The 25549-nt window shown below is 60.5% G+C and overlaps 1 protein-coding gene and 1 non-coding gene across 5 annotated transcripts; one reads left to right on the top strand and one right to left on the bottom strand.

Annotated features, from left to right (window-relative positions):
* Positions 1–408: 408 nt before the first annotated feature.
* Positions 409–19621, bottom strand: ATP13A2 (ATPase cation transporting 13A2). Of its 4 annotated transcripts, none has more exons than XM_060626113.3 (29): positions 19356–19621; positions 12906–13000; positions 12622–12804; positions 12228–12286; positions 11945–12059; positions 11604–11683; positions 10356–10433; positions 10106–10175; positions 9205–9339; positions 9049–9115; positions 8829–8960; positions 7840–7995; positions 7254–7364; positions 7109–7155; positions 6835–7023; positions 5730–5936; positions 5138–5233; positions 4899–5058; positions 4679–4799; positions 4410–4534; positions 3529–3689; positions 3288–3404; positions 3082–3161; positions 2639–2770; positions 2433–2529; positions 1402–1625; positions 1168–1319; positions 906–1075; positions 409–812 (listed from the first exon to the last, which is right to left on the bottom strand). In XM_060626113.3, the coding sequence occupies exons 1-29, from the start codon at positions 19363–19365 to the stop codon at positions 678–680; spliced, it is 3504 nt and encodes a 1167-aa protein (XP_060482096.1). In that variant the 5' UTR covers positions 19366–19621; the 3' UTR covers positions 409–677. The 4 variants fall into 4 exon arrangements, with proteins under 4 accessions (XP_060482096.1, XP_060482097.1, XP_060482095.1 ...); XM_060626114.3 differs by having other exon boundaries at positions 2618–2770; positions 9205–9312; positions 19356–19620; XM_060626112.3 differs by having other exon boundaries at positions 2618–2770; positions 19356–19619.
* On the top strand, positions 13104–13237 carry LOC132674086 (small nucleolar RNA SNORA16B/SNORA16A family). Its single transcript, XR_009608398.1, has one exon. It is a non-coding gene; the product is annotated as a small nucleolar RNA SNORA16B/SNORA16A family (small nucleolar RNA).
* Positions 19622–25549: the final 5928 nt, after the last annotated feature.

The following is a 25549-nucleotide window of genomic DNA, read 5'->3' as shown; positions in this document are numbered from 1 at the left end:
ATGCTTGTTGGAGGGGCGCCTGGGTGGCACAGTCGGTTAAGCCTCGGAGCTTCCGATTCTGGATCTCAGCTCGGGTCACAGTCTCACGGTTCCTGAGTTCCTGCATCGGGCTCCAGGTTGATGGTGCGGAGACCGCTTGGGATTCTGTCTCTCCCCGTCTCTGCCCCTTCCCCACTCATTATTATAAATAAATAAATTAAAAAAAGAGAGAAAAACAAAACCCCAGATACTTAACGGAGGACCAGGCACTGCTCAACCTGAAAGCATTACTGTCCCACGAGGAGACGGAGGCCCGGAGAGGGGAGTCGTCCACCGTGACCTGAGGTGCTCAGAGCGGACACATGCCAGGGGCTCCCAGCCGGGGACCCGGTCAGCGGTACCACGTAGGAGACAGCCACGGCCGTGCCAGGAAAATATCATGACTTTATTTGTTCCACTGACAGAGGCTCTGGGGGCATTGGTAGCTGTCATGTGTACACGGGAGGTCTGAAGTTGGGGACGACAGCATTTCCCCGGCCGAGGGCAGGGAACGCTGGGCCGGGCAGACCTGGGGCAGGAGCAGGACATCTGCCAGCCTCCGGGCTGCACGAGCGGTGGCGGTGGCGTCTCCGGAGACGGGCCCCAGTCGGTGGCTCAGAGGCAGGGAGATCGGCGTCCGGTGTGCGGACGGGGCCGCGCTACCTCGCGGGCTCGGCGGGCGGTGGCCAAGGCTGCTCGGCCAGCTCCCGCTCCAGCTGCTTGAAACGCTTCTTCGAGACCTTTTTGGGTCGGAGCCGCCGCAGGCAGGCCGGGAGGCACTGGTCCAGCACGCTCTGCGGAGGACAGGGAGAGGGTGGGAGGGGCAGCTGCGGCCGAGCCCACCCTGAAAGCCCACCCCCCCAGCCCCAACCGAGGGTGCGCCCCACCTCCAGCATGAAGGCCCCCACGAAGTTGCAGGCCACCAGGCCCAGCAGCAGCAGCTTGAAGCAGGTGTCAGCGATGTTCCTCAGCCCCAGCGGGCCTTGCAGGAGGCCAGGGACCAGGAGGAGGCCCACCAGGACGGAGCCCAGGAGCGCCAGGGCCATCAGGAAGGGCACTGGAGGGGGAGGGAGTCCGTCAGGCCGGTGGGCCCCTCCCCACTCCACCCACGCCAGCCCCGCCCCGCCCCGCCCCGCCCCGCTGCCGCACCGTTGGTGTAGAGCGGCCGGCGGAAGGGCGCCCCCTTGGACACAGCGGCGGCCAGGATGAGGTACTGGAAGCTGGACAGCGAGAAGACCACCGTGTTCTCGTAGTTGGGCAGGTTGTCTGGCGCGGGCACGGTCTTGTTCAGGGGCACGAACCTGGGGGCGCGAAGCCCGGGGTCAGGGAACGAGCGTGGAGGAGGGGGCTGGGCTGGGATTGGGGGGCGGACTCGCTACTCACCAGGGTTGGGCCACGGTCAGGAAGTAGCCCCCCAGCTGCACGCCGGCCACCAGGGCCACCTGCAGCAGGAGGCTGCTCAGCACGGGCGCACTGAGCAGGGCCCCCGGCGGCCGCGCCCGCCCCAGCGCCAGCGCCGGCCCCGTGCGGCTCATGAGCACTGCCACCGTGGTGGTGATGACCAGGTCGATGGCCAGGAACTGCAGGTCGCCCAGGTTGGTGTTGATCTGCCAGCAGGGGAGGGAGGGCAGAGGGGCAGGTAGCAGCGGGGGCACCAGACCTGCGCCCAACCAGTCCGATGGGAAGGGAATCGTTCCGCCCAAAACCTGATGGGGAGGCAGCGCCTTCCTGCCTCCGGGAAGCGCCTAGTCTGATGGAGAAGACACTGCACCGCCTTCGGGGAGCCCCTCTCCCGGTCTGAGGGAGAAGGCAGGGGGGCCTAAATCTGAGAGGGCAGGTTCCTCCTACCCACGGGGAGCTCCCTCCCAGGCTGAAGGGGGTGCTTCGGCTCTGCCCGTAGAGGACGCAGGTCCTGGTGGACACAGGGACAGAGGCTCGTACGAGATCTGCATTGCCCGGTGGGGTCACCTCCTTTCCGTGGGGGTGAGCTGCGTGTGCTCAGAGCAGAGCGGGGAGATACCCCTCCGGGCAGGGTGTGACGGGTACAGCCAAGGTCTCGGCCAGGGCAAGCAGGGAAACAGGTGGACCCGTGGCGCAGCGACCCTGGCTCTCCGTCCCACGCCTGCCTCGGTCCCTGCCTGGGCTCTGCCTCAGTCTCCCTCGGGCACGGCAGCTCCCGGAGGGCAGGCGCGAAACGCCAGCACGCCAGGTCATTCTGTGGACCTACTGTGTGCCGGGTGCTGAGCTCGGCGTTGTGCGACCCAGGGCTCAGGAGTCGTCCAAGCCATACAGCCAGAACGCGGCAGGGCAGGATGGGAGACGGCACCGTCCATTCCAGAACCCGCTGGGCTCCCAGCCACGCTGCCGAGCGTCCTGGCCGTGGGCCTGCTCTGGGCGGCAAGATCACTACTCACCGTGTAGAGGATCAGGACGGAGATGAACTGGGTCAGGCTGTACAGAGCCATGTACTTGAAGACGCTGAACGACGTGTCGAGGGAACACCGGCCTTCCCTGGGTAGCAGGGTATGGGCATTAGGGGGCCCGGGCTGGGCCGACGGGCCCCGATGAGCCCTGGCCCACTGGCCCCTGCCCGCCTCACCTGATGACCATGGGCACACACTCGATGCTGGCCATGCTCGAGGTGAAGGGCGAGACCACAGAGGCCTCGGCCTGGGAGAGTGAGATGCCCACGTCGGCCGCCTTCAGGGCGCCGCAGTCATTGGCGCCGTCCCCACACATGCCCACGCAGTACCTGACGCAGAGGGGTGTGCAGGAATGGCCGGAGCCGGTGAGGAGCCTCCGTGTCTGTGAAGTGACGCCCCTCCCCTCCCATGGGCTTGCTGGCAGAAGGTGGGGTTGGCCGGGTCCCTGCTGCCTGCACGGCACCCGGCACACAGCAGGGGCTCAGCAAACAGGGGCAGTTACTGCTTCCGGCATCACGGACCCAGGAGAGCTGCTTGGGTTTTCCCGGAGGGTGAGGATCATCCTTAATGCCTGAGGTGTTCGTGCACCACCACGACCACCACGGACCAGCTGCCCCCTGCGGGTCCCACATGTACTCACTGAAGCTTCTGGAGCTCACAAACCAGCTCTGTCTTCTGCTCAGGAGCCATGCGGGCAAAGACAGTGCCCTGGACCAGGACCTGAGAGCACAGGGAGACAGGGGAGGCTGGGGCAGCTGTAGGGTTGGGGGCGGGAGAGCCACGAGGAGGGAGGAGAACATGGGGTGGCGTAGAGCGACCAGGGGTGAGGCTTGGGGGCAGCCCTACCTTGGGCAGCAGCTTGGGGAAGTGCTTCATAAGGACACCAAAGGTGGACCCGCTGAGGGCCAGGTGGCTGCATCGGGGGTCTGGCTCCAAGGTGCAGCTTGCGGCCTGGCCGAGATCCTGGGGGCCCAGGAAGCTCCGCTCAGCTTCCCCTGCCCACCCCGGAGAGCTGGGGCCCGGGTCAGGTGACGCGGGGGCGGGGTCATCGGTGGGGGGTGCGGCTGGAACCCCGGCTCAGCCTCACCTTAGCCCCGTTCATAGCCGTGGAGGATTCTAGTGGCAGGAGCTCAAGGGAGGCAGGCCGGCCTCGCTCGGGGGGGGTGGCGTGGATGAGGACCAGACGCTCCTGGGGGCCCACCATGCCGCAACCCTGGGCCACGGTGACGGCCGTCTGCAGGTTGTCCCCTAGGAGCGTGGGGACGAGGTCAGGGCCCAGGTGCTATCTGGGGGGCCGTCCTCACCCTGACACTTACAGATGGGAAAACTGAGGCCAGACACAGTGTGTCTATCACGGCTGGCTGGGTGAGCTCGGGCAGGTACATCAACGTCTCTGAACCCCACTTTCCTCTTCTAGAAAACCAGGTATCAAAGGGCTTAGGGGAAACTGGGCACCCGGGTTTCAAGTTCCACATACACTACTCGGTGCTGCCGGACCTTGCTGGCGGGTGTGCGTGCGAGCGTGTGCGTGCGAGCGTGTGCGTGCGAGGGTGGGGAGGACCAGGACGAGGACGCAGACCTGTTGGGCTCCTCCGTGTTGCCCTGGCTAGAGTCTTTCCTTCCTTGCCCCATGAAATCGTCACCACTTTCGAGGCTGACATAACTTCCCCCATTTCCTACAGGTGGAGCTGGAACTCGGGACTTGGAGCCGGGCTGGAACCCAGGCTGATCAGCACCACCCCGGGACTCTCTGGAGGTCATTCTACCCCCCCCGAGTTTCGCCTGCCTCATCCATCGAATGGAGGGACAGTTACCCCCTGGGAGGGACGTTGTGAAGATCCACGAAACGTCTGAAAAAGCCCCGGCCTGAAGCGGGGGTCCGAAAAGAAGGGACGCGGCGCGCCCTTCCCTCTGCCCGTGACAGGGTAGATTCTGCCCTCCTGACCCAGGCCCTGCTGCCCGGGGTACCTGTCACCATGACGGTGCGGATGCGGGTCCTCCGCAGAGCCCGGATGACCGGCGTGGTCTGCGGCTTCAGCAGGTTCCTCATGACGAGCAGCCCCAGGAGGCTCAGGTCCTGCTCCACGGTGTCCCTGGAGGGCGCCAGAGCTGGGTCAGAGGTCAGGCGGTGGCCAAGGCCCCTCTGCCAGCCACCGGGCAAGGACACCTTCCCAGGGCGCTGCCTACGCCTGGGCCTGGTGCGCAGTCCCCAAGGGGCGGGACAGGGGACGGTCCACCTGGTCAGTCGCTGAGCGGCCTCCAGGCTGGGCGCGATGGGCAGCGGCTTGCTGGCGAGGGCCACGACGCGGTAGCCGGCGGCCGTGTAGCTCTGCAGCATCTGGGCGAAGTCCGTGGGCACTGCCAGGGACAGGCAGGTGTCACCGGGCCGGGGGGGGCGGGGCCAGGGGCAGAGGCCGGGTGCCCACCCCATTCCCGTCAGTGGCCCGCCCCCTGCACCTGTCTCGGGGTCGCAGAGGCCTGCCACCAGCTCAGGGGCGCCCTTGACATAGGCCTCCGGCTGCGCGGCCCCCGGCCACGCCACCACCACGTCCATGCGCTGCAGGGCTGACGAGAACGGGAAGCGGCTGAGGACGCTGACGGGTGCCGGGGGCTCCTCCTGCAGAGTCGGAGGGGAGGCTGAAGGGCCGGCCTGTGGGGCCCACCCCGGCCGCCCCGCAGGCACACCCGAGACTCACCATGCCCTGCAGCTGGGGCTCCTGAAGCGGGGGTTTCATCACCGCCAGGACCTGGGCCCCGAATGCCGAGTCTGCGGCCGGCCCCTCCTCCAGGACCTGCGAGGCGGGCAGAGAAGGTTGGCATCTGACGGGCTGGGCACCGGCTTGGCCCCGGGTCGGCCAATCCTTGGCCCACGGAGGGAGGCGGCGCGGGATTCAGATCAGATTGGAGGAAGACTTCCTCCATGGGAGACTGGATGGAACGGGAAGTCAAGAGCGCGGGCTTTGGAGTCGGATGGACCCAAGTTCAAACTCTGGCTTTGCCACTTACAAGCTGCAGGGTGACCTGGGACAAGTTATTCCAAATCTCCCTCAGCCCGATCCTTCCTCCCTGTGAGGCAGGTTTGAAGCTTCCTTCCTGGGCTACAGGAGGAGCACGAGACAAGGCCTGTGCAGCGGAGTGCTGGCACACAGTAGGTGCTCGTGTGTGGCTTGGCCACATTGTTATTAATGACGGCGGCACACTGGACACCACCTGACGTCCTGGAACGGAGACCGGGCAGGGTCCGTTAGAGCCCAGCTGCCCAGAGGCAGGGGCTGCCCTGCTCCTCACCCAGCCAGTAGATTCCACCATCTTGAGGTCCATGGGGTCGCCCACCGGGGTGTCCTGGAGCCGGGTGAGGGCGTGGCAGGTGGCCAGCGCTCGGAGCAGGGGCCCCACGGGCAGGCGGCGGGGCTCCGGGACCAGAGGCAGGAACGCCTGCCCTTTTAGGGGCACCACACCCATCACATCCAAGCCGTCCTCCGTGAGGGTGCCCGTCTGCAGGGGGCAAGGGGCGGGCCAGTGGTGAGTCCTCGGGTTGAGCCGTGTGCGGCTGTGCTGGGCGCCCACGCCCCAGAGTCGCCCTCCCCAGCCCCCACTTCCTCTGTCTGGCACCACTGCCGCCGGGTCCCCACCCGAGGCCCCTTTGCTGCCCTATCACCCATCTGATGCGGTGCCAGGAAGGGGCCCTGCCACACGCAGCGCTCGGTGTACCTGCTGAATGGATGAGCGAGGCAGGCGCCAGCCTGCACGCCCCAGGCTGTGTTCCCGCGGCCCAGGGACAGCCGGGGAGCTCTGTGAACACGATCAGCTTAAAACCTCTGTGGCCCCCGGTGCCCTCAGAATAATTAATGTCCAAACTCCTCCACGGGGCTCACCAGCCTCTGACGACCAGGGCGCCCCCCCATCTCACCCTGCCCCCTTCCCCCCTGCTCCTCTTGCCTCAGGCACGTGGTCTGCTCAGCTTCTCCGGCCCTGCCCCAGTGGCCCAGCCTCCCAGCGAAGACTTCCTCACTGCCATCTCCCTGAGGGAGTGACCTCAAGTAGCACCCGTCCCATTACTCCGTTCACTTCCTTCCCCAAGCCCATCACATCGTCTGCAGCTTTCTGTGCTTTCTGGTGGGGGGACATCGCCGTGGGGTCTCTGCTGGGTCTCAGCGCTGAGAGCAATACGGGGGAAAAGCCTGAATGATCTCGGACAGCTCATCCGCCAGGCCGTGAGCTTGACGCGGCTGGGACCTGGGTGGGGGGTGGGGGGGTGGTATCTCTAAGGGTTCCCCCCCCCCCCCCAGGACAGGATCTGGCACCAAGCAGGCCCTTGGTCAGCGTTGCCGAATGAGACACGGGTGCGGAGGCCTGGCCGTGGCGCCCGGGCCCCCTGCCCTGCGGCCCCCACCTTGTCGAAACACACCAGCTGGAGCTTGCCCCCCAGGTTGATGCGCAGCGGGTGGATACAGAAGATACCCTGACTCCGGAGCCGGCTCTGGGCGTAAAGCGTGCACACGGTCATGGCGGCTGGCAGGGCGGGGGGCACCACGACCGTCACCAGGTCCAGAGCGCGGATCACGATCTCATTCAGAGGCACCTGGCAGGAGGCACCGTGAACGCCAAGGGCCAGGCCGGCCCCGGGTCCCCGCTGCCGGGCCCCACCCGGCCCCCCCGAGACTCACCCGGTTGCGGTGAAGGACGAAGATGCTGTAGATAGTGCCGAGGAGAGCTGGGGAGACAGCAAGGGACTCAGCGGGATTTGGGACGGGATTTGGGACGGGATTTGGGACGTCCCACCAGCAGAGGGGAATGCAGGGGGACGCTCACCCAGGACAGAGAGGGCGGCCACAAACTTCATGCTGTGCTTGTAGAACTTGAAGCTGATGGGCCGGGGATGCAGGATGGAGCTCACCAGGCCCCCTTTGGCTGTGCAGAACCCTGGGGGGAGCCGGGGAGGCCGAGGGTCAGGACGGGTCCTCTTGGCCCCTCCCCTCCACCACCGCGCCTGGGGGCTGTGAGATGTGGTGCTCCCAGGATTAGGAATCATCCAGTTTGGGGTTCCTCGTGATGGCCCGGCGCTCACAGGGCTCAGTAAAACCGGAATGAATGGACAGTTATCTATAAAGTGGGTGGTTTCACTTAAAATTCAGATATGTGGCTTGTGCTGAAACACTCAGATCTGGTGACACCGGGTCCCATTCCCACACGACAAGAACCTGCCGGCGTCATACGGGGCTGCTCCCTTCCGGAGGGGTGGGCTCCTCCTTGCTGGCCACATCCCTGCCCACATCAGCCAACCCCAACTTGGCAGTGGGACTTGTCTCAGGTCCCATGGTAGGACAGCAGCGGAGATGGCCCCCGCCCTGCCTGGTGTCACGAGCCCAGCATCCCTCCCTGCGTCCCGGACTCCCACCTGTTCGAGTCACCACTGCCAGGACGTGGGGTCCAACAAAGGCCCGGGCCTGCAGGACGAGGGTCCCACAGAAGAGCGTGTGCCGCCGGTGGGTCTCGGGGCAGTAGGGCACTGGTCCTTCCGGCAGGGCCGTCTTCAGCACTGGAACGCTCTCCCCTGGAAGGGACGCGGTACGAAGCTGGTGAGGGGGTTCCATGCCACTCCTTCCCACCGACCAGAGTGAAGCACCGAATTGTTTCCTAAAGCCCTAGGTCTCATTTAACTCTGGGAACCATGTGTGCAGAAACCACTGCCCCCATTTTACACAGAGGGACACTGAGGCTGAGAGAGGGCAAAAGACCTAAAAGAGACAGTCAGGCAACGCTGCAAGGCCGTGTGCCAGCCAGGTACCGGGACCCCTCCCGCGGGGAACACGGGAAAGTGGGTGTGCACTCGTGTCCACATAGTTGGGGGGCAGGGGGTGGGGAGGATGTTCTCATTCTGTTGGAATTATTTTATAACAAGCTGTACTCCTTTTATAACTCAAGCCAATAAACCACAGGGTGGGGCGTGGGGACTAAACCTCTACAAAGCCCCGAGCATGCTGTCCGGCAGAGTGGTAATCTTTTTTTTTTTTTTTTTAACGTTCATTTATTTTTGAGAGAGCGCAAGCAGGGGAGGGGCAGAGAGAGAGAGAGAGAGAGAGAGAGAGAGAGAGAGACAGAATCCGAAGCAGGCTCCAGGCTCTGAGCCGGCAGCACAGAGCCCCACGAGGGACTTGAACCCACCGACATGTGAGATCATGACCTGAGCTGAAGTCAGAGGCTCAACCGACTGAGCCACCCAGGCGTGCCCCGAGGGTCAATCTCTTACTGAGTGCCTGAGCATGTAGGATTAGCAAATGCCGACCCGACCCCGGGGTTGTGACTTGAGCACAAAAGAAAAACCCCAATGTCCCCGATGCGAGCAGAGGGGCCTGCTGGCAGGGGAGGAAGACCCGGAGGGCTGACCTGTCAGCGAGCTCTCGTTGACCATGCACTCCCCAGCCACCAGGGCAGCGTCGCAGGGCACCAGGCCGCCTTCCTGGGGCAGCACCAGGCAGTCTCCAGGCACCAGCTCGCTGGAGTCCACCCACTCCTCCTCTGCGGGTGCGGGCAAGCGGAGGGGGCCTCAGCACGGCCCAGGGCGCCCCCCCCCCCCGCCCTGCCCCCTCCCTTCCCCAGCGCTCACCTCCCCCGGGCCGGCACACGCACACCCGTGTGGACAGCTGCACCATGTCCCTCAGAGTCTGGCTTTGCTGCGGGCAGGGGGACACGCGGGGAGTGGGTAGGCGGTGGCCCCCTTGGGGACCCGCCTGCCCCGCCCCGGCCCCCTCACACCACTCACCTTCCTGGTCTTGTAGAGTGACAGACAGATGGAGGCGGTGGAGATGAGCAGTATGCAAAGGGCATATGAGTAGTAGCGGTCCGCCAGCCACAGCCCGATGCTGAAGGCCTGGAACCCATAGTAGGGGTTCAGTGCCTGGGGGAGGGGCGGGGAGGCAGCATCAGGGCCCGTGACCCCGGGCCAGCGCAGACCCGGGCCGGGCCGTTTCCCTGCTCAGCCCCATCCGGACAGCTCTCGAGCCCCCGGCTTCTCTGCTCTAGGGAGGACGCGGGCATTTCCATGCCAGGCCCCCGCTAAGCGCCGCGTCTGAGTACCATCCGATGGTGATGACAATTCCACGGGGTGGATGCTACCCTCACTCCATTTTGCAGACAAGGAAACTGAGGCACAGTAGGGTCAAGTCACTTGCCCCAAACCACACAGCTCCCGAGTGGCTGCCTGGGGTTTACATCGGGCCAGACTCCTGAAGTCTGTTCCCCTTCAGGGGCGTCTGCCTCTGGCTCAGAGGGCTCAGATCCCTCAGAGGGATCCCTTCGTCCCCTATGCCGTGTCACCCCTCTGAAGCCTGGGTTCTTTGCATATGAACCGAGTGTCCCTACTCCATGGCTGCCAGACGGTTAAAGCGGCTTAAGCACAGAGAGTCACGGCTCTCACCCGCAGGAGAAGCCCAGCCCCTGTGGCTTTGCCTCCGGGCCTCTCTTCCCAGCCTCAGCCTGGATCAGAGCCTCCAAGTCCTGGCCCTGAGCTGATGGGGCTGGGTCTGAGATGACTCTCCCCTGTGGAGAAGGGGACGGCTGCTCTGGTCTGCCACTGGAAAGTGGCCCAGAGAGGCCAAGCCCCCGGCCAGGGTCACATAGCCCATCCAGGCCAGAGCTGGGGCGAGGCCCAGGGACAGCCCTACCTCGTCCACCAGCAGCTGGGGATAGGACTTGACCGGCACGCTGATCATGTTGGGGCCATAGATGGTCTTCCTGCAAGAGAGGTGACGAGGCCAAAAGATGGAGGGGGGGAGCGGCGGCCGGATCCTCCAAGGGCAACAGAGGTCCTCATCTCACAGCCAGGGAAACCGAGACCCAGACAAGGCCACACTCAGGGGAGCAAGACAGGGGTCCCCAGAGTGCAGGGAACCTCTGGTCCAGGGCAGCACCCACCTCACGGCTTGCTCCTGGAGGCTGAGGCCAGAGCAGGAGCGGCGGACGTCGTCACAGGTGCGGCCGTGGTCCAGCAGGCTGCGGGGGGGTGGGGGGGTTACTCAGATAGGTGATGGGACCCGGGTGCCCTGCAGGCCAGGGACTTGGGGCTCCAGGTCCCTTCGGGCCCACTGAGCTCCTAGGAGGAGGCAGGTTCCTCACAAACTCTGGGCTTAACTTTCTCCTTCCATCCCTCTGACTGGCCCCAAACTACCTCGCCGAGGAAGAACAATGAGAGATGATTGATAACATTTAATACCGACAAGAACCACTCTTATTTAGTGACAGGAGTATCATTTACAATGATGACGCCTTCATCAAGCGACTCAACCTCTCTGTGACTCAGTTTCCTCCCCTGCGGAATGGGGATGGTGACAGCACCCGCCTCACAGGGCTACAGGTGGAATAAAATAGAAGCCACACAAAGCGCGTGGCTAGTCCCTGGCACCTACGTCGTGACGAACACGTCAGCCATTTGTGCTATTCTCCTCCTGTGGCAGGGGCTGGCCCCGTCCCCCCATCCGCGGGGTGCCCACCTCTGCAGACGCAGCTGGCACTGCAAACACCTGTCTTCACTGGCGGGTTGTTCCTGGCTGCAGGAGGGTGCTCCACCGCGAGCCGGGGAGCACCAAGGAATTCACGTCCGTGGCCAGGAGCCAGCCGCCAACACGGGTGGGGCAGGGGTGGGGGATGATGGGAAGTACCCCCAGCCTCCTCGCTCCTCGGGTGAGGGCACCCCGGGCTCCGCACTGGCTCGAGAAGATCCCCAAGGGGACCAAGCTCCCTATGATACCTCCTGCTCCCCCCACACCCCCCAGTGTTCCCCGGGATCACCTTCCACACAAGCTCCCTGCACTTGAAGATGTGTTGTGAGATCCCATTTCTCAAGTAGGTGGCAGAGCAGGGACGAGACCCCAAATGGAGGGTCCCAGTCCAGAGCCTCAGCTCTGATTTGGTGTCACCCCCTTGGCCCGAGGCTGAGCCAGACTTTACATGAAGCTTACAGATTTCCCCCTCAAGATAACCCTAGGAGGCATGGATTCTCTTCATGTCCCGGTTACAGGGACTCTGAGGCCTGGAGAGGCTCAGGGGCTCGCTCACGCCGCAGGGGACCAAAGCACAGAGCTGCGGGGAGCCCGCCGGGCCACCTCATGCCACCCCTCCTGCCCAGCCCAGCATCGGCGTGTGCGTGCCGGCCCTGACCCCTACCTGACTTGGCAGAAGGCCTGTTGGCTCTCGATCCAGACGTAGCGCTGGCCCCGGAAGAGGTAGTATCGCAGCTTCCGCTGCTGCATAGGAGAGAGAAGAGGCTGGAAAGCAGCCCCAAGAGGAGCTGGGGGGTGGGGAGGGCAGGGGTAGAGAGGCCAGAGTCACAGGAAAGAGGGAGGGAGGCCTGGATGTGTTAAGGTGCTCAGCCGGCATCCGGGACATTTGGGACAATGGAACCGGAGGTGCCTGGGGAGCGTGGAGTCCAATCCATCGCCGTATAGAGCGTGAAAGTGAGGCCCAGGGACGGGTAAGGACTTGTGCGGACCCAGCTGTCCACTCACTGCCTCTTCGTTCCTGCAGAACTGGGTGGTGTCCTTCCATGCACCCTCTGGTACTGCCCCAACAGCCGCCTGGCTCCGGCCGTCCTCCGCCTGGACCTGGGCAGGCAGCTCCAGGCTGGGAGGGGTGTGGGGGTTACTGCGGCACTCTGGAACGTTCCAGCACCACCCCATCCCCACGGAGCCATGGTCCCTCCCTGGGGTGCACGGCACCAGGGTCAGAGCCTTTGTGGGAGGAGGCCGGTGGGGAGCAGGGGCTTCTGGGAAGGGTGATGGGCTGCCTCACCTGCTCTCACTGATGGCCTCAGTCTGCACCTGCACAGTATACAGCTGCCACGAATTATCCTGGAACACAGAGGCGTGGACTTGGTCCCAGAGGAGACTCCTCCCTTCCCAGGCCCCACCCTGCCCACCCTGTGGCCCCTGCTGGAGAAGGCAGGGATCAAGGACGTAGATGATCCTCCTCTCAGGAGCCACTTAACCTGTCCCTTCTACCCACTGCTCAGATGGGAAAGCTGAGGTCCAGAAAGGACAACCTGTGTCAGGTCCCACAGAGATTCCGGGGCCGGATCGGGCTGAGAACCCGAGCAGGATCCATCGCCTTCCTCCCCCTGCATCGGGCCCTCTCCAGCGCCAGACCCACCCCACCCTCTCCTCTGCCCCTGCCGGCAGGGACTCACCTCTTTGTCTCTTATTTCGATGACGAGTGTTTCGGCGCGGGCCAGGTTGCAGGGCCGGAGCCGCAGCCGCACCCGCCACACCGGCTTCCAGCGGAACAGCAGCAAAGGGACCCCTGCCATCATCCAGACCACGATGTGATAGCCTATGACCCTCCATGGACTGCCACAGTAACCGCTGAGCCTCTGCGGAGACGCCGACAGAGAAGGCCGAGGTGGGGGCGGGGCGGGCTAGAGGAGGAGCCGGGGGGTCTGGGGGGCCCACCTGCCCACACCCGCCCACGTACCACGGATGAAACTGAGGAGCTGAGGGGATCTACAGATGTCTCTATCGTCAGGGTCCCATAACCGGCGGGCGTGCTGCCCACGAGAGGGCTGCTGTCTGTGGGCACAAAGGAGAGAGGTCACGGCCAGGGGGGTGGGGCGGGGGGGGGGGGGGGCTCCTCCTGCTCCTGTTTCTTTAAACATAACAAGCATTGTCATTTTGTGGCCCCTACAGAAGCCGCGGCTGTTTCCATGCAGCCGCTGTGGTCAAAAAGGAGCCGGCGTGGCTGTTCTCCCTGACGGTCACGGTTCTGTTTGCCGTAACTGACCTGCAACATTTTGGGAAAAGACAGTCCCCGCTGTCCCTGCCAACTCTTGGGTACAGAGTCCTTTGCTAAAACTGGCATGTTTCCAGAGGTCAGGAGAAACGTTCCATGGGTGGGGTCTCGCATATAGTTACCAGAAGGAGGCTCTCGAGAACTCGCCTGCTGAGACCAAGGACCCGTCCGGAGGGGCAGATGGGAGCGGGCTGGACACGTACTGGAAAAGACCTGTGTGGTGCTTTGGGTCCTTGCCCTGAAAAGCTTAAGGTGTCAGTACCAGCACCAAAGGCAGTCAAACCTTGATGCTGAGGAGCACAAGAAGGGGGCCATAAGCTTATTCAAGACAACTGTAGTCACAGCTGTGCGAGACGAAGGTTCTGGCATGAGTGAAGTGGCGCTTTCCGTGAGTGGGGATCCTGGGGTCAGGACCGCGACGGAGCACAACCCCCTCAGGACCTGGCTGCCCCCAGGTTTCCTGGCAGTGTCTGATTCTGCAGACGCTAGCTTGTTGCTGATGCTGTGTTCAGAGTGAGGTCTGCTGGGGCACCTGGGCGGCTCGGTCGGTTAAGCCTCCGACTTCGGCTCAGCTTATGACGTCACGGTTCGTGGGTTCGAGCCCCGCGTCGGGCTCGGTGCTGACAGCTCAGAGCCTGGGGCCTGTTTCAGATTCTGTGTCTCCCTCTCTCTCTGCCCCTCTCCCGCTTACTCTCAAAAATAAACATTAAAAAAATAATAATAATAAAGTGAGGTCTGCTGCTCACAAAGCTGTGTCTGTGATTAAGCTCCCCTCATTCCCCTAGTGTTTCTCTCCCAACTGTGAACCCATAATCACCCGGCCTGACCAATAAAAGACTGAAGTAAAAAGCATCGCTGTTTTATAAACTGGTCTGACGGATCTAATAGCAGTGATCTGGCTGTTCTACTGGTTCTCACTCACCACGTCGAGCTCCTTTGTGCGTCTGGCTCTCTTTGGCTGGGTGTCGGCTCACAATGGGGTGGGGGACAGGCCCTGGGGGGAGGCACCCTGAGCTCACACCGTCCTCACACATCTAGCTGGTAGCTTCCTGGGAGCTATGTGCCCCTCTTTTCCGTCTGGTCCCCACCCTGAGGGCAGGGATCAGGGCTGCTCCTCCTTGGTCAACTCCCGTGCCCGGCAGAGTCCTGGCAGCGAGGAGATGCTGAGAAGCCAAGACGTCAGGCCCGCCTCTGATGGCAGCCAGGAAAGGGGCCTCCACTGCAAAGGGGAACTGGGGAGGGGTGAGGGGAGGGAGGAGCCCAGCCAGTGGGGGGGTGGGGTGGGCAGAGAGGAGGGTTCAGCTGCAAAGAGAAGATGCTGTGTCCCAGCTGAGCAGTTACCAGGGTTCCTCACTTAACCTCTGCAAAGGGAGGGCTATCACCCCCACTTTACAGATGGGAGAACTAAGCCTCAGAGAACAGCACTAGGTGGCTCTATTGCAGAAATTCTGTTTACTTCTGTATCCCCAGCTGTAGAGCTGTGGTCCTGGCAGGGCGGGCAGGCAGTGAAGGTTCCAGGGCTGCAGACGGGGTGGGCTCACGGCTCCCGCTGTCAGGCAGCCTTTGTGGGGTTCAGACATGCAGGTGCCTGGGCCCCTCCCCAGACCTGCCAGAGCAATGGCAGGAGCCTCTGGAAAAGCTCGCTTAGGGGGATGGGAGGGCCGGGCAGGTGGGGGCGGGCTGCAGGTTTCCCAAGCTCCCGTCCTTTCCCCTCCCCAGAAGAGCCCTGCACAGCCCTGGCCTAGAAGTTTCCACCAATGAGCCCAGAGTGTCCCAGGCCGCTGCCACTGTCATAAACATCCCCAGCCCCTCAGCTGCTCTCTCCCCAAACACTTGGGCTTCTGAAGCTTTCCAAACAGCCAACGCTTCCGAAGGCCCATTGTACACACATACCCTCTGCTCCTGGCCCTTTTTACACGGTTGACACGATAACCCTGCCATGGGAGCTCAATTATTAGCCCCTTTCTATAGAAGAAAAGGAGGCTCAGAGAGGTTAAGTCACTTGGCCAAATCACACAGCAAGTACACGGTAGCGTCGGGATGCAAGTCCAGGCAGGCTGACTCCAGGGTTTTCTCCCTCTGCTGGACCACCGGAGGACACCCTGAGGATTGGGGCCACGGGTCCCCATCAGGCCACGCAGATCTCCTACCCCAGCCCCCATATCGCCACGTAACGACGGGGATAATAATTACTATGGTAATGACTATAAAAAGCAGCCAACAGTCAATAAGCACTTCCTGGGAGACAAGACCCACTGGGAGCATCCCTATGAATTCGCTCCTTTACCCTCCAGCAACGCGAGGAGGCCGACTCATTTTTCTCATTGTACAAATGAGGGAACTGAGGCTCGGAGGGACAGAGAGCCCCAGGTAAATGATGGAGCCAGGAAGCTGGAGCCAGATCCTGTGTTTTGGGGGCCCATGTGGGCACTTTCAGAGACCAGGGCTCATGGCCTGCACCTCCCTAGGCCTCTCCGAACCTGATGAGTCAACAACCAATTAAGCCCCACAAGCCCCACCTCCAGCCAGTCCCTCCCCTGCCCTGTCCACTTGGCTGACTCAGAACACAAATGGAGTGTCAGCTCAGGGACAGGGACACACACACACACACACACACACACACACACACACACACAGCCTGGGTGTCTGGCCGGCAACAGTCTCAAAGCCGGAAGGGCAGGAGGCCAGGTCAGCCTTCTTCCCTGGGGTTCACACAGGTCCCAGACCGGGTCTCCTGAGATGGTCCCTTTCACTCTCTGGTCCCAGCCCAGTCCAGCTTGTGAGTGAGGCTTAGCAGAGCATCACTTCCTTCCCTTCCCGACAGCAGCCTGCAGACGACACACAGCGGAGGGCCCTCTGCTATCTGGTGTGGCCTGGGGGTGGTGATCACTAGGGTTCCGGGCCTGGGGGGGGGGGGGGGGCAGAGAAGCAGGCATTTGGGGCAAGTGACACAGCCTGGCAAGCTGGGTTCGCAGGTCCTTGGCCACCCAAAAAGCCACAGTCTTCTCTCGCCCCACTTCAAAAGGGGACAGTCCCAGTTGCTACCAGAACCCCAGCCATCTCTTCTGCCAGACAACTGCTCCCCGAGTGGGGCAGGGTGGGGAGTTTCTCCTTTAAGGTTGATCTCGGCTGGTCCGAGGTGTAAGGGAAACAGAGAGCATCTTGGAGTGATAAGAGGTTGACAGAGGCCGGGCATCGTTCCGTGGGCTTTATACACATTAACTCACTCAATTCCTCACCACAACTCTATGAAGAGGGGACTCCTTTTATCCCTGTTTTACAGATTAGGAAACTGAGGCCGGGAGGGGTGAAGTAAGTTGCCCAGACGCCACAGAGCCGGTGAGTGGCGGGATCCGATCTAGGCGGTCTCGCGCAGGGGTCCGTGTTTTTTTTTTTTTTTTTTTTTTTAATTTTTAAGCTTATTCATTTATTTTGAGAGAGACAGAGACAGTGTGAGTAGGAGAAGGGCAGAGAGAGGGAGAAAATCCCAAGCAGGCTCCGCACTGTCACCACAGAGCCCGATGCGGGGCTCAAACGCGTGGAACCGATGCATTTGAACTGATCGTGACCCGAGCCAAAACCAAAGAGTCGGACGCTCACCGGCCTGAGCCACCCAGGCGCCCCTAGGGTCCACGCCCTTAACCACTGCCCTACCGTCCTCACAGCTGTCTTCGTCCGAGCCCCTGGCTCCCTTACAGGCAAGCTGTGTTTTGTGAGGCAAGTACCTTAACCTCATCACCCCGTCTGAAACCCACAGCGTCCCCTGCTCCCCGGTCCACACTCAACAGCCTCTCCGGGCTAACTGCTCGGCTGGGGATGGGGTAGAAGCCTGCGGCACGCCGGGCCACCCAGAGCGGGTCGCTTCCCTGATCTGCTTTCATCCTGCCGTTTACCCCACTTAACAGGTGCGAAGGCTGAGTCCTGGGGAGGCAGTTTGCCCACCGACTTGTCGCAGCTGGAAAGGATCTGTCTCGCTCCCCCGTCCTCTCTGTCCGCCTCAGCCACACCCACTGGCAGCCATCACAGCATCAGGCCTGCACGGGCGTCCCCCTCCGGCTCCCAGTGCCTGGCACGAGGCTGGGACTCTGGAACCGTTTACTGAATGAACGAACGGCCGAGGCACGCCTGCACGTCTCGCTGACATGACAGCACCGGCCCCTGCCTCTGGGCCAGTCAGCTGCCAGGTGCAGAAGTACGGGCCTCGTCTTGAAGGGCCCTGCCAGAGATCACCCTGTGGCACCCTTGTTTGCTCGCTCCCCCCAGGCCCCAAACACCGTTCCCTCTGGGAAGTTCTTCCTGGTGCCATCACACACCCCTCCTTTCAGGACGGGATGCTCTCCCAGTCAACCTCGGGAGGAAGGAAGGAAAGAAAGAGGGGCTTGAAGGAGGAAGTCAGATCTATGGAGAAGTCTAGCCTAGAAAACTCTGGTCTTCCAGCAAGATCAAGCCTAGGGCACTCTTTCCCTCCAGCAGGACACTTGTCAAGACACTGGCAAGTGCCTGTTGATCTCCTGTCACATCTCAGCTCCCCAGGAATGGCACAGGAGGATCAGGGCAGTATCTGATCTCTTTCAGTATCGCCAGCTCAGGCTGGCCCAGAGCGGTCTGTGCGGTGCGGGATGAGAATACTTTTCAGGATGATTCGGTTGCTCTTCTGAATAACAGTGACTGAGGGGCAATCATCATCTCATTTTACAGTAGGGAAAACTGCGGAACAAAGCTTCAAGATACCTCGCCCAGAGACCTACAGCTCGAAAGGGCAGAAGCTGGAAATGAGTGGTTCTGCAGGAACACATTCCTCTTAGCTCATCCTCGCAGCCGCACCGTGAAAGCAATGGATTTGGATCCCATTTAAAATGAGGCACAGAGAGGTTGATTAATATGTCCAGTCACACAGATATGGGTGGTCAAGACTAGACTTGAAGCCAGCCTGACTCTGCAGCCCTGGGGCAATGCCACCAGCACTCCAGAGTGAAGGGGCTGCAAAGCCATCTGAGAACCTCTCGTTTCCTGCGGAAGCCCCAGCTTCCTGCTGGTGACCTGGCAGTGGCCCAGGGCAGCAGCACTGCCTCCTCCTGCACTGTGCTTCCCCCGTGGCCAGAAGCTCCTCTCCTCTGCCAGGCTAGGGGGGAGAGGAACAGCCTGCTAGTAGTAATCCGATCTTCGGGTCTGGTGTTCGGAGGGTATCTTTCCTCAGCTTTCCCCCTTCCTCACCCCCGGTGCACTCCCAGCTTCCGGTGGGGTGGCAGCGGTGGTTGGGGAGAGAGGTGGGAGGTGGGGAGAGAGGTGGGAGGTGGGGAGAGAGGTGGGAGGTGGGGAGAGAGGTGGGAGGTGGGGAGAGAGGTGGGAGGTGGGGAGGGAGAGCCCAGAACTGAGCCTTCTGCGGCTGTACAGGATGCTCGACCTTTGGTGGGCCCTCTGCGGAGGCCTGAGTGACTGACATGGAGATGAGACCTTCCCCCTCCCGGAGAAGAGCGGCTCCTTCTCAGAAGGTGGGATTTAATTTATACTCAGAAAAGGGTGGGCTTGGGACACGTGGTCTGGGAAGGGTAACAGGCAGGGTGTGGTCCTCGGACCCGGGGTGTTGACAGGCTTCCTCTGGAGGCCTGAGGCAGGAGTGGCATTTTGTGTCCAGGGCACTCTGACCCAGGGACTCGGGAGCCTGGCGTCTCCAACCCCATTCATTCATTCATTCTTCATTCATCCAAGAGGAGTAAGCACCCAGAGGCCCCGGATGCGGGGGCGTCCACGCATCTTCCCCATTCATGCGGCCTATTCCCCCGCCCTGGACATCCGTCACTGCGGGAGGGAGTCCAGTGGGAGTGGGGCATCTCCCCGCGCCCCTTCCCCGCGGGCCGCCAATCACCCTCGTGCACAGCCCCCAGGGCTGCTGGAAAGCAGGGAGGCGACGGTTCCGCGCGGCGCCATCCCCGGGCTCCTGGCCTCTCTGGGAAGGGTCCCCGCGCCGACTCCCCCAGGAGGGGGCCAGGATGGGCGCGGGCATGCCTCCGGAGGTCGTTCCCCTGGCCTGCGAGCCTGCGGTGGGGGTGTCGCGCCACGGCAGGCGCGACGACAGGAGGCCCAGGAGGCCCGGGGACCGCGCCCAGTTCGGGGAGGCCCCAGCCGCGGACTCACCTGCGCTCATGCCGGCTCCTCGCGCTCATCGCCGGCCCCGGCGCTGCGGCCCGTGGCCCGGGCCCGGGCGTCGCGATGCCCCGCGGCGGGGGCGCGAGGCAGGAGGCGGGAGGCGGCGGGGGGTGGGGTGCGGGGCAGAAGTCCGGTGGCGCGAGGTGGTCCGAGGCACCTGCACGGGAGCCGGCTGCCGGCGCGGCTGGGACGGTGCCGCAGTCGGGGTGTGAGCGCAGCCAAGCCCCGCCCGGCCCACTGCGGCCCCACGTCCGCCCCGCGCGCGGGCTGCCGGGACTTGTAGTCCGAGCCGCCTCCGCCGCCCGCGTAGAGGCGGATCCACCGCCCGAGGTACACAGACCCAGAGGAGGGCGGGGGGGCTCCGACAGGGACTGTCAGGAACTCCGACGGCCAGTCCTCAGACACGTGAACACACGGACACACACTCAGAGACGGTAACCTTCAGACACACAAACACCAGTGCACAACACCCCTCCCACGCCACCCAGATTCACACACAGAGGTGTGACATTTAGAGAGAGGACAGCAGCCCTCAGGCGCACCCACACAGATGCACCCACAGAGGCAGGGGTCTGTTTCAGGGAAACAGGACAGCTCTGGCCCAACAACACACAGGTACACAACAACCTCAGATACACGCATACAGAGTCACGCACGGAGGTGACACGTAGAGACAACACACACATATGCAACGGTGATGTGATGCTCAGAAACACAGCTATGACAACCCCCTACCAACGCACGGCACGCACAGAGTGGGCCCCAGATACTGGTCAAGGGCTATGCAGCCTGGGTCAAGCTGGCCTCCATCTTTTCCAGGTTGGGTGACCTTGGGCAAGTCACCTGACTCTCTGGGCCTCCCTTTTTAACCTACGGGATGGCAATGACATTAGCGATGCCTGCTTTCACAGCGTTGTGAGGCTCACATGAGGAAAGACATCAAACACTTGGGACAGTAGCTGGCACGGCTCACTAAATGTCAAAGAAGGAAGACACACCCGCCCAGAGACTCACACGGTCAGATACGCCCCTCAGAGATAGGGCGTGGGCACGGGGAGACTGCAGTGATGCACGAGAGGCCTCTAAAATGCCGGAGAAATAGCGGAGGTATAACCCAGGCCTCAGAAGCCTCACCTCATGACTGCGGATACACCTGCACAAGTGGGACACGCACGGAGGCCTCATACTTGTATGCAGCTTGTGACACTGCCAACATGGCGTCCCCTGACCCTGGGGTCGGTGGCTTCTGGACCAAGGACCTCCAAAGGCAGAGGGTGAGTCAGAGACCCCCAGGGTCTGGAGTAAATCAGGGAACGACCATATCAGGGCCAAGGATGGGACCTGTCATCTATCCAATGTGTCATCTATCCAATTGTCATCTATCCAATACGATCTATGGCGTGCCAAGCGGTTCTAGAAGCTGGGAACACGATGGTGAATAAAGCAGACACGGGGAACAGCCAAAGGCAGGCAGAGGAAAACTCCAACAATTGCCTGTCATGGAAAGGGCTGGAAGAAGCCAGAGCTCCGATGAGGGGTTATGGTGTAGGATGGCACCTTCTGGAGAAGGGAAAGAAGGGAAGGCCTTGACAGTGTCTGAAACAGCAAGAGCTCGATACGTCCATTTGCTAAAGGGACAGATGTTGGCAGGACCCTCTCATGGGTGGGACCAGAACGTGCAGGAGTATGGAATCAGCTATGCTCCAGGGTTTAGTTCTGAGCGGATGGGGGACAGTGGAGCCACTTACCGAGCTGGGAGGCTGCTGGCCTAGCAGCTTGACCGCCTGGGGGACGCGGCTGGCTTCACTCAGTTCAGATAAGTCCTGTGTCATCTGCCGATGACATTTCCAGTGCGGGCAGGCTAACTTCTCACAGTCCCCATTTCTTCCCCCAGGGCTTAGCTCAATATGCCCGACGGACGTCCTCCCCGGGGAGCCCAGACCCCCACAGCAGGCACAGTGGCTGGGTGTGGAGAACCGGCCTGCCAGCATGGCCTTGCCAAGAGGCAGTGTGGTCCTGGGGCTGGGGCTGGGCTGTGACACCTCTCCTGGGTTGGGATGTGCATCAGGCACTTTCTAGCTGTATGAGCTTACAAAAGGCACTTTCCCTCTCTGAGCCTCTTTCGTGGCTCAGAGGGTGAAGAGAGATAGCAGGTGCTTGGTAGAAGCCAGTTGCTTTCTTTAGCTCCTGGCGCTGGGCTAGAAGCTTCATAAGAGCAGGGGGCTCAGATACCCGCACTGCAAGGTTGGTTCCCTCGCCCACTCCCCGCCCCCCTTCCTACTGCTTGGCTTTGAAGAGGCTCCACCCTCTACGCCCATCTAGGGAGGAGGCACACCTGCCGCTCTCCCCATCGCCTTCATGGGGCAGGAAGCCAGAGGAAGCTTCTTCCCAAACCACAGAGGATGTGGAAGTCTCTGCCATCTGCTGGGGTTACCTCTGGGGAAGTGGCTCTCCCTGTGTGGTCCTCTGAGTGGTTTGTGGGTTGGGCTCCAGGCACCTGTGGGTCAGGACCCATCAAGGAACTTTCCTTGCAGGGCTGCTGCTCCCTTGGGGACTGGCGAGAAAGACGTAACATATGTGTGGTCCACGTGGCCAAAGGATTGAGAAGTCACTAGTTTGGGCCAGTTGATTCTAGAGCGTTGCCTTACTTCTCAATTTCTCCAGCTTTGCTAGATTTTTGCCACAAAAGCGGATTTTCTCACCTAGTGACAGAACCCATGACAAGATGATGGCCGTCCAGACACATGAAGTGGGGTTTCAGCAATTTGTCTTACAGTCTCCTGGGCAAAAAGGAGAAGGGCCAGAGAGAATTTGGGTGTTGGGGTCTGTTGGTGGCACTCTGTCCCTGCACCGAGTGGTCAGTGGGACATGAGAAATGAGCGTTGTTGGTTCCGCCCAGAAAAACCATCCTCTGAGTGGGAGGGAGGTCCCTCACTCTGGTCAGGCGTGTCAGAAACGTCCCGGGTCGTCAAGTCCAAGGGGCCAGGAATAGAAGGCCTGTGTGGTCCCCGTGGCACCGAGTGGGCCTTGCATGTCGTGGGTAGTTGAGACCAATCAGTTGAATTGTGTTTCTGGAGCATTTGCTCTACTGCAGGCTAGATGCTTTCTCATTTATCTTTTTTTTTTTTTAACGTTTATTTATTTTTGAGACAGAGAGACACAGAGCATGAACGGGGGAGGGTCAGAGAGAGGGAGACACAGAATCCGAAACAGGCTCCAGGCTCTGAGCCGTCGGCACAGAGCCCGACGCGGGGCTTGAACTCACGGACCGCGAGATCGTGACCTGAGCTGAAGTCGGATACTCAACCGACTGAGCCACCCAGGTGCCCCATCTTTTTGAAAACTAATGTTAAGTATTTATTTAAAAAATTTTCAGCTTTTTTGAGGTATAAAGGATTCCCTTCATTGAGTTAACACATCTATCACCTCACATACTTATTTTTTGAGTAAGAACTTAACATTTATTCTCATTGAGACTTGAACCACAATTCTAGTAGGCGAATGCTGTTAATGCCTGTTTTTTTTTTTTTTTTTTTTTTTCAACGTTTATTTTATTTTTGGGACAGAGAGAGACAGCATGAACGGGGGAGGGACAGAGAGAGAGGGAGACACAGAATCGGAAACAGGCTCCAGGCTCCGAGCCATCAGCCCAGAGCCCGACGCGGGGCTCGAACTCACGGACCGCGAGATCGTGACCTGGCTGAAGTCGGACGCTTAACCGACTGCGCCACCCAGGCGCCCCAGTGCCTGTTTTATAGATAGGAAAAGAGAGGCACAGAAGTGAAAGTTGCCCAACGACCAGGTAAGAAGACGTGGCTGGGTTCAGTCTTAGAGAAACTGGACGAATTCCACAGTATTACTTTTGCAGATGAAGGCACATCGTCCGGACACAATCGGGGCACAGAAGTAGCACAAAGGACAGGTTCCCGTCTCTCCGCTCAGGTCTGCAGTTTTTATTAGAACGAGCCTTTGTGACTGTTAAAAATAGAATGGTTGCCTGCATGCCATCCAGGGAAAGATGAAATAAACAGTCAATACAACTATCGGTTGGTACCGTGTTCCCATCTGGCCCCGGCGGAGACGGGGTGCCCTGAAGCCACAAATCTGACGTGCCCTGAGGCAGATTTGCAGTGACAACTCCCAGGACACTGCCTCGTACCAGCAGCTGGGGGAGCAGAGCTCGTCTTTCTGAGCCATCATGTTATTCGTGGGAAAAACTTATGTTTCTCTGCAGACCTAGATATTAGAAGCAAAGTCAAATTATCCATGAATCCAAGGAATGTGACCTCCCCGAGGCTGAATCGGTGTCAACGGTATGGAAGGTATGGGGGCTGCCCCGGGGGGTTTTCAGTTCTCACTTCCGGGTTTAGGCTTCAACACCAGAGGTTGGGTTACCCGTGTGGTCTCACTGGGGTGGTCGAGCATCTGAGATGCTATACTTTAGGGTGAGGACCCTGTTCTGAATTTCTAATAATACAATGTTTGTGGTTTTTTTTTTTTTTTGGTGTGTGTGTGTGTGTGTGTGTGTGTGTGTTTGTGTTTTAATTTGGCGACCTTGGCAGGGATGGCAGGGAACGTATCTTGCTCATCTTTACCCCCCCAGCCCCTCGCCTCTCGTAATGAGTAATGCTGGAGACAAGACTAGTGCTTTTGAACTGTCCCTTTTCAAAGCCACCAATGCTCATTAAAGGTTCATCCTGGGTGAGTCAGACATTTTTCTTGGCTGCCTGCCTCACGATGCAAGAGGCCTTTGTTTCCTGGATGATCTCACTGCTGTGAGTTAAAAAGCAGCCTTGGAGTGTTCCTGAATGTAAGGAGGGCTTGCCCAAATGGGCAGCAGTAGAGAATCACTGTGCACCTGCCCCACCAAACACTTAACCAGGGGTTCCAAAGGCTAAGGTGGACAATAAATCTCACACACACACACACACACACACACACACACACACACTGAGGCAGATCATTATTAGCACCAAAGAGGCCCTTATATATTGTGGGGTGAGAATAGAAAGCTGCTATATTATTGATGATCGCTAAAACCTGGAAGCAACCAAGTATCCACTGAGGGATGGATGGATCCAGCAAACTGTGGCATCTACACACAATGGAGTATTATTCAGCCTTAGAAAGAAAAGTAATTCTCGGGGCGCCTGGCTGGCTCAGTCCGTGGATCTTGGGGTTGTGGGTTTGAGCCCCATGATGGGTGAAGAAATTACTTAAAAAATAAAATCTTAAAAAAATAAAATCTTTTATGAAGAATGTTTATTTTTGACAGAGAGCATGAGCGCACGTGTGGGGGAGGGGCAGAGAGGGCCAGAGAGAATCCCAAGCAGGCTCTGTGCTGACAGCACGGACGTGGAGCCTGAACCCACGAACCGGGAGATCATGACCTGAGCTGAAGTTGGACACTCAATGACTGAGCCACCTGGGCGACCCATATTGTACTGTATGTGTATGTGTGTGTGTGTGTGTGTGAGTATATATACACTTTTTAAAATTTCTTTTAGGGGCGCCTGGGTGGCGCAGTCGGTTAAGCGTCCGACTTCAGCCAGGTCACGATCTCGCGGTCCGTGAGTTCGAGCCCCGCGTCGGGCTCTGGGCTGATGGCTCGGAGCCTGGAGCCTGTTTCCGATTCTGTGTCTCCCTCTCTCTCTGTCCCTCCCCCGTTCATGCTCTGTCTCTCTCTGTCCCAAAAATAAATACAAAACGTAAAATTTCTTTTAATCTTTATTTTTGAGAGAGACCGAGTGCGAGTGGGGGAGGAAGAGAAAGACACACAAATCTGAAGCAGGTTCCAGGCTCTGAGCTGTCAGCACAGAGCCCGACATGGGGCTTGAACTCAGGAACCGTGAGATCGTGACCTGAGCTGAAGTCCAACGCTTAACTGACTGAGCCACCCAGGGGCCCCTGCACTCTATTTTTGAAGGGAAAGCTTTCTGTACGCCCATTTGTCATGGCAGAAAGGTCTGGAAGGAAGTGCCTCAGCTGTCAGTTGGGGAGGCGGTGTGGGACTCGGGGTGTTTGCGGGGCTTTCCGTTTCCGACCTGCCGCACTTTTTGCACCATCTGTCTTTTCAGTGAGTGTTGCTGCCTTCGTGGTAGAGTGTTACAGCCAAGGTGGCAGTGTTGGGAATTCTGGCAGTGTTGGGAATTCGTGCTTGCCTGGAGAGGTCTCCTGAGGTC

This window comes from Panthera onca, chromosome C1 (genome assembly GCF_046562875.1).
Source record: "Panthera onca isolate mPanOnc1 chromosome C1, mPanOnc1 haplotype 2, whole genome shotgun sequence".
Lineage (NCBI taxonomy): Eukaryota > Metazoa > Chordata > Mammalia > Carnivora > Felidae > Panthera > Panthera onca.
Note: the sequence above shows the minus strand (reverse complement) of the source record. Positions and strands in the feature narration are given on the sequence as shown.

Coding starts and splice junctions, on each gene's coding strand:
- ATP13A2 (XM_060626112.3), bottom strand. Junction 7,365..7,839: donor GGCAGTGGTGACTCGAACAG/GTGGGAGTCCGG, acceptor GGCTCCCCCCAG/GGTTCTGCACAGCCAAAGGG. Junction 3,405..3,528: donor CGGCTATGAACGGGGCTAAG/GTGAGGCTGAGC, acceptor CTGGGCCCCCAG/GATCTCGGCCAGGCCGCAAG.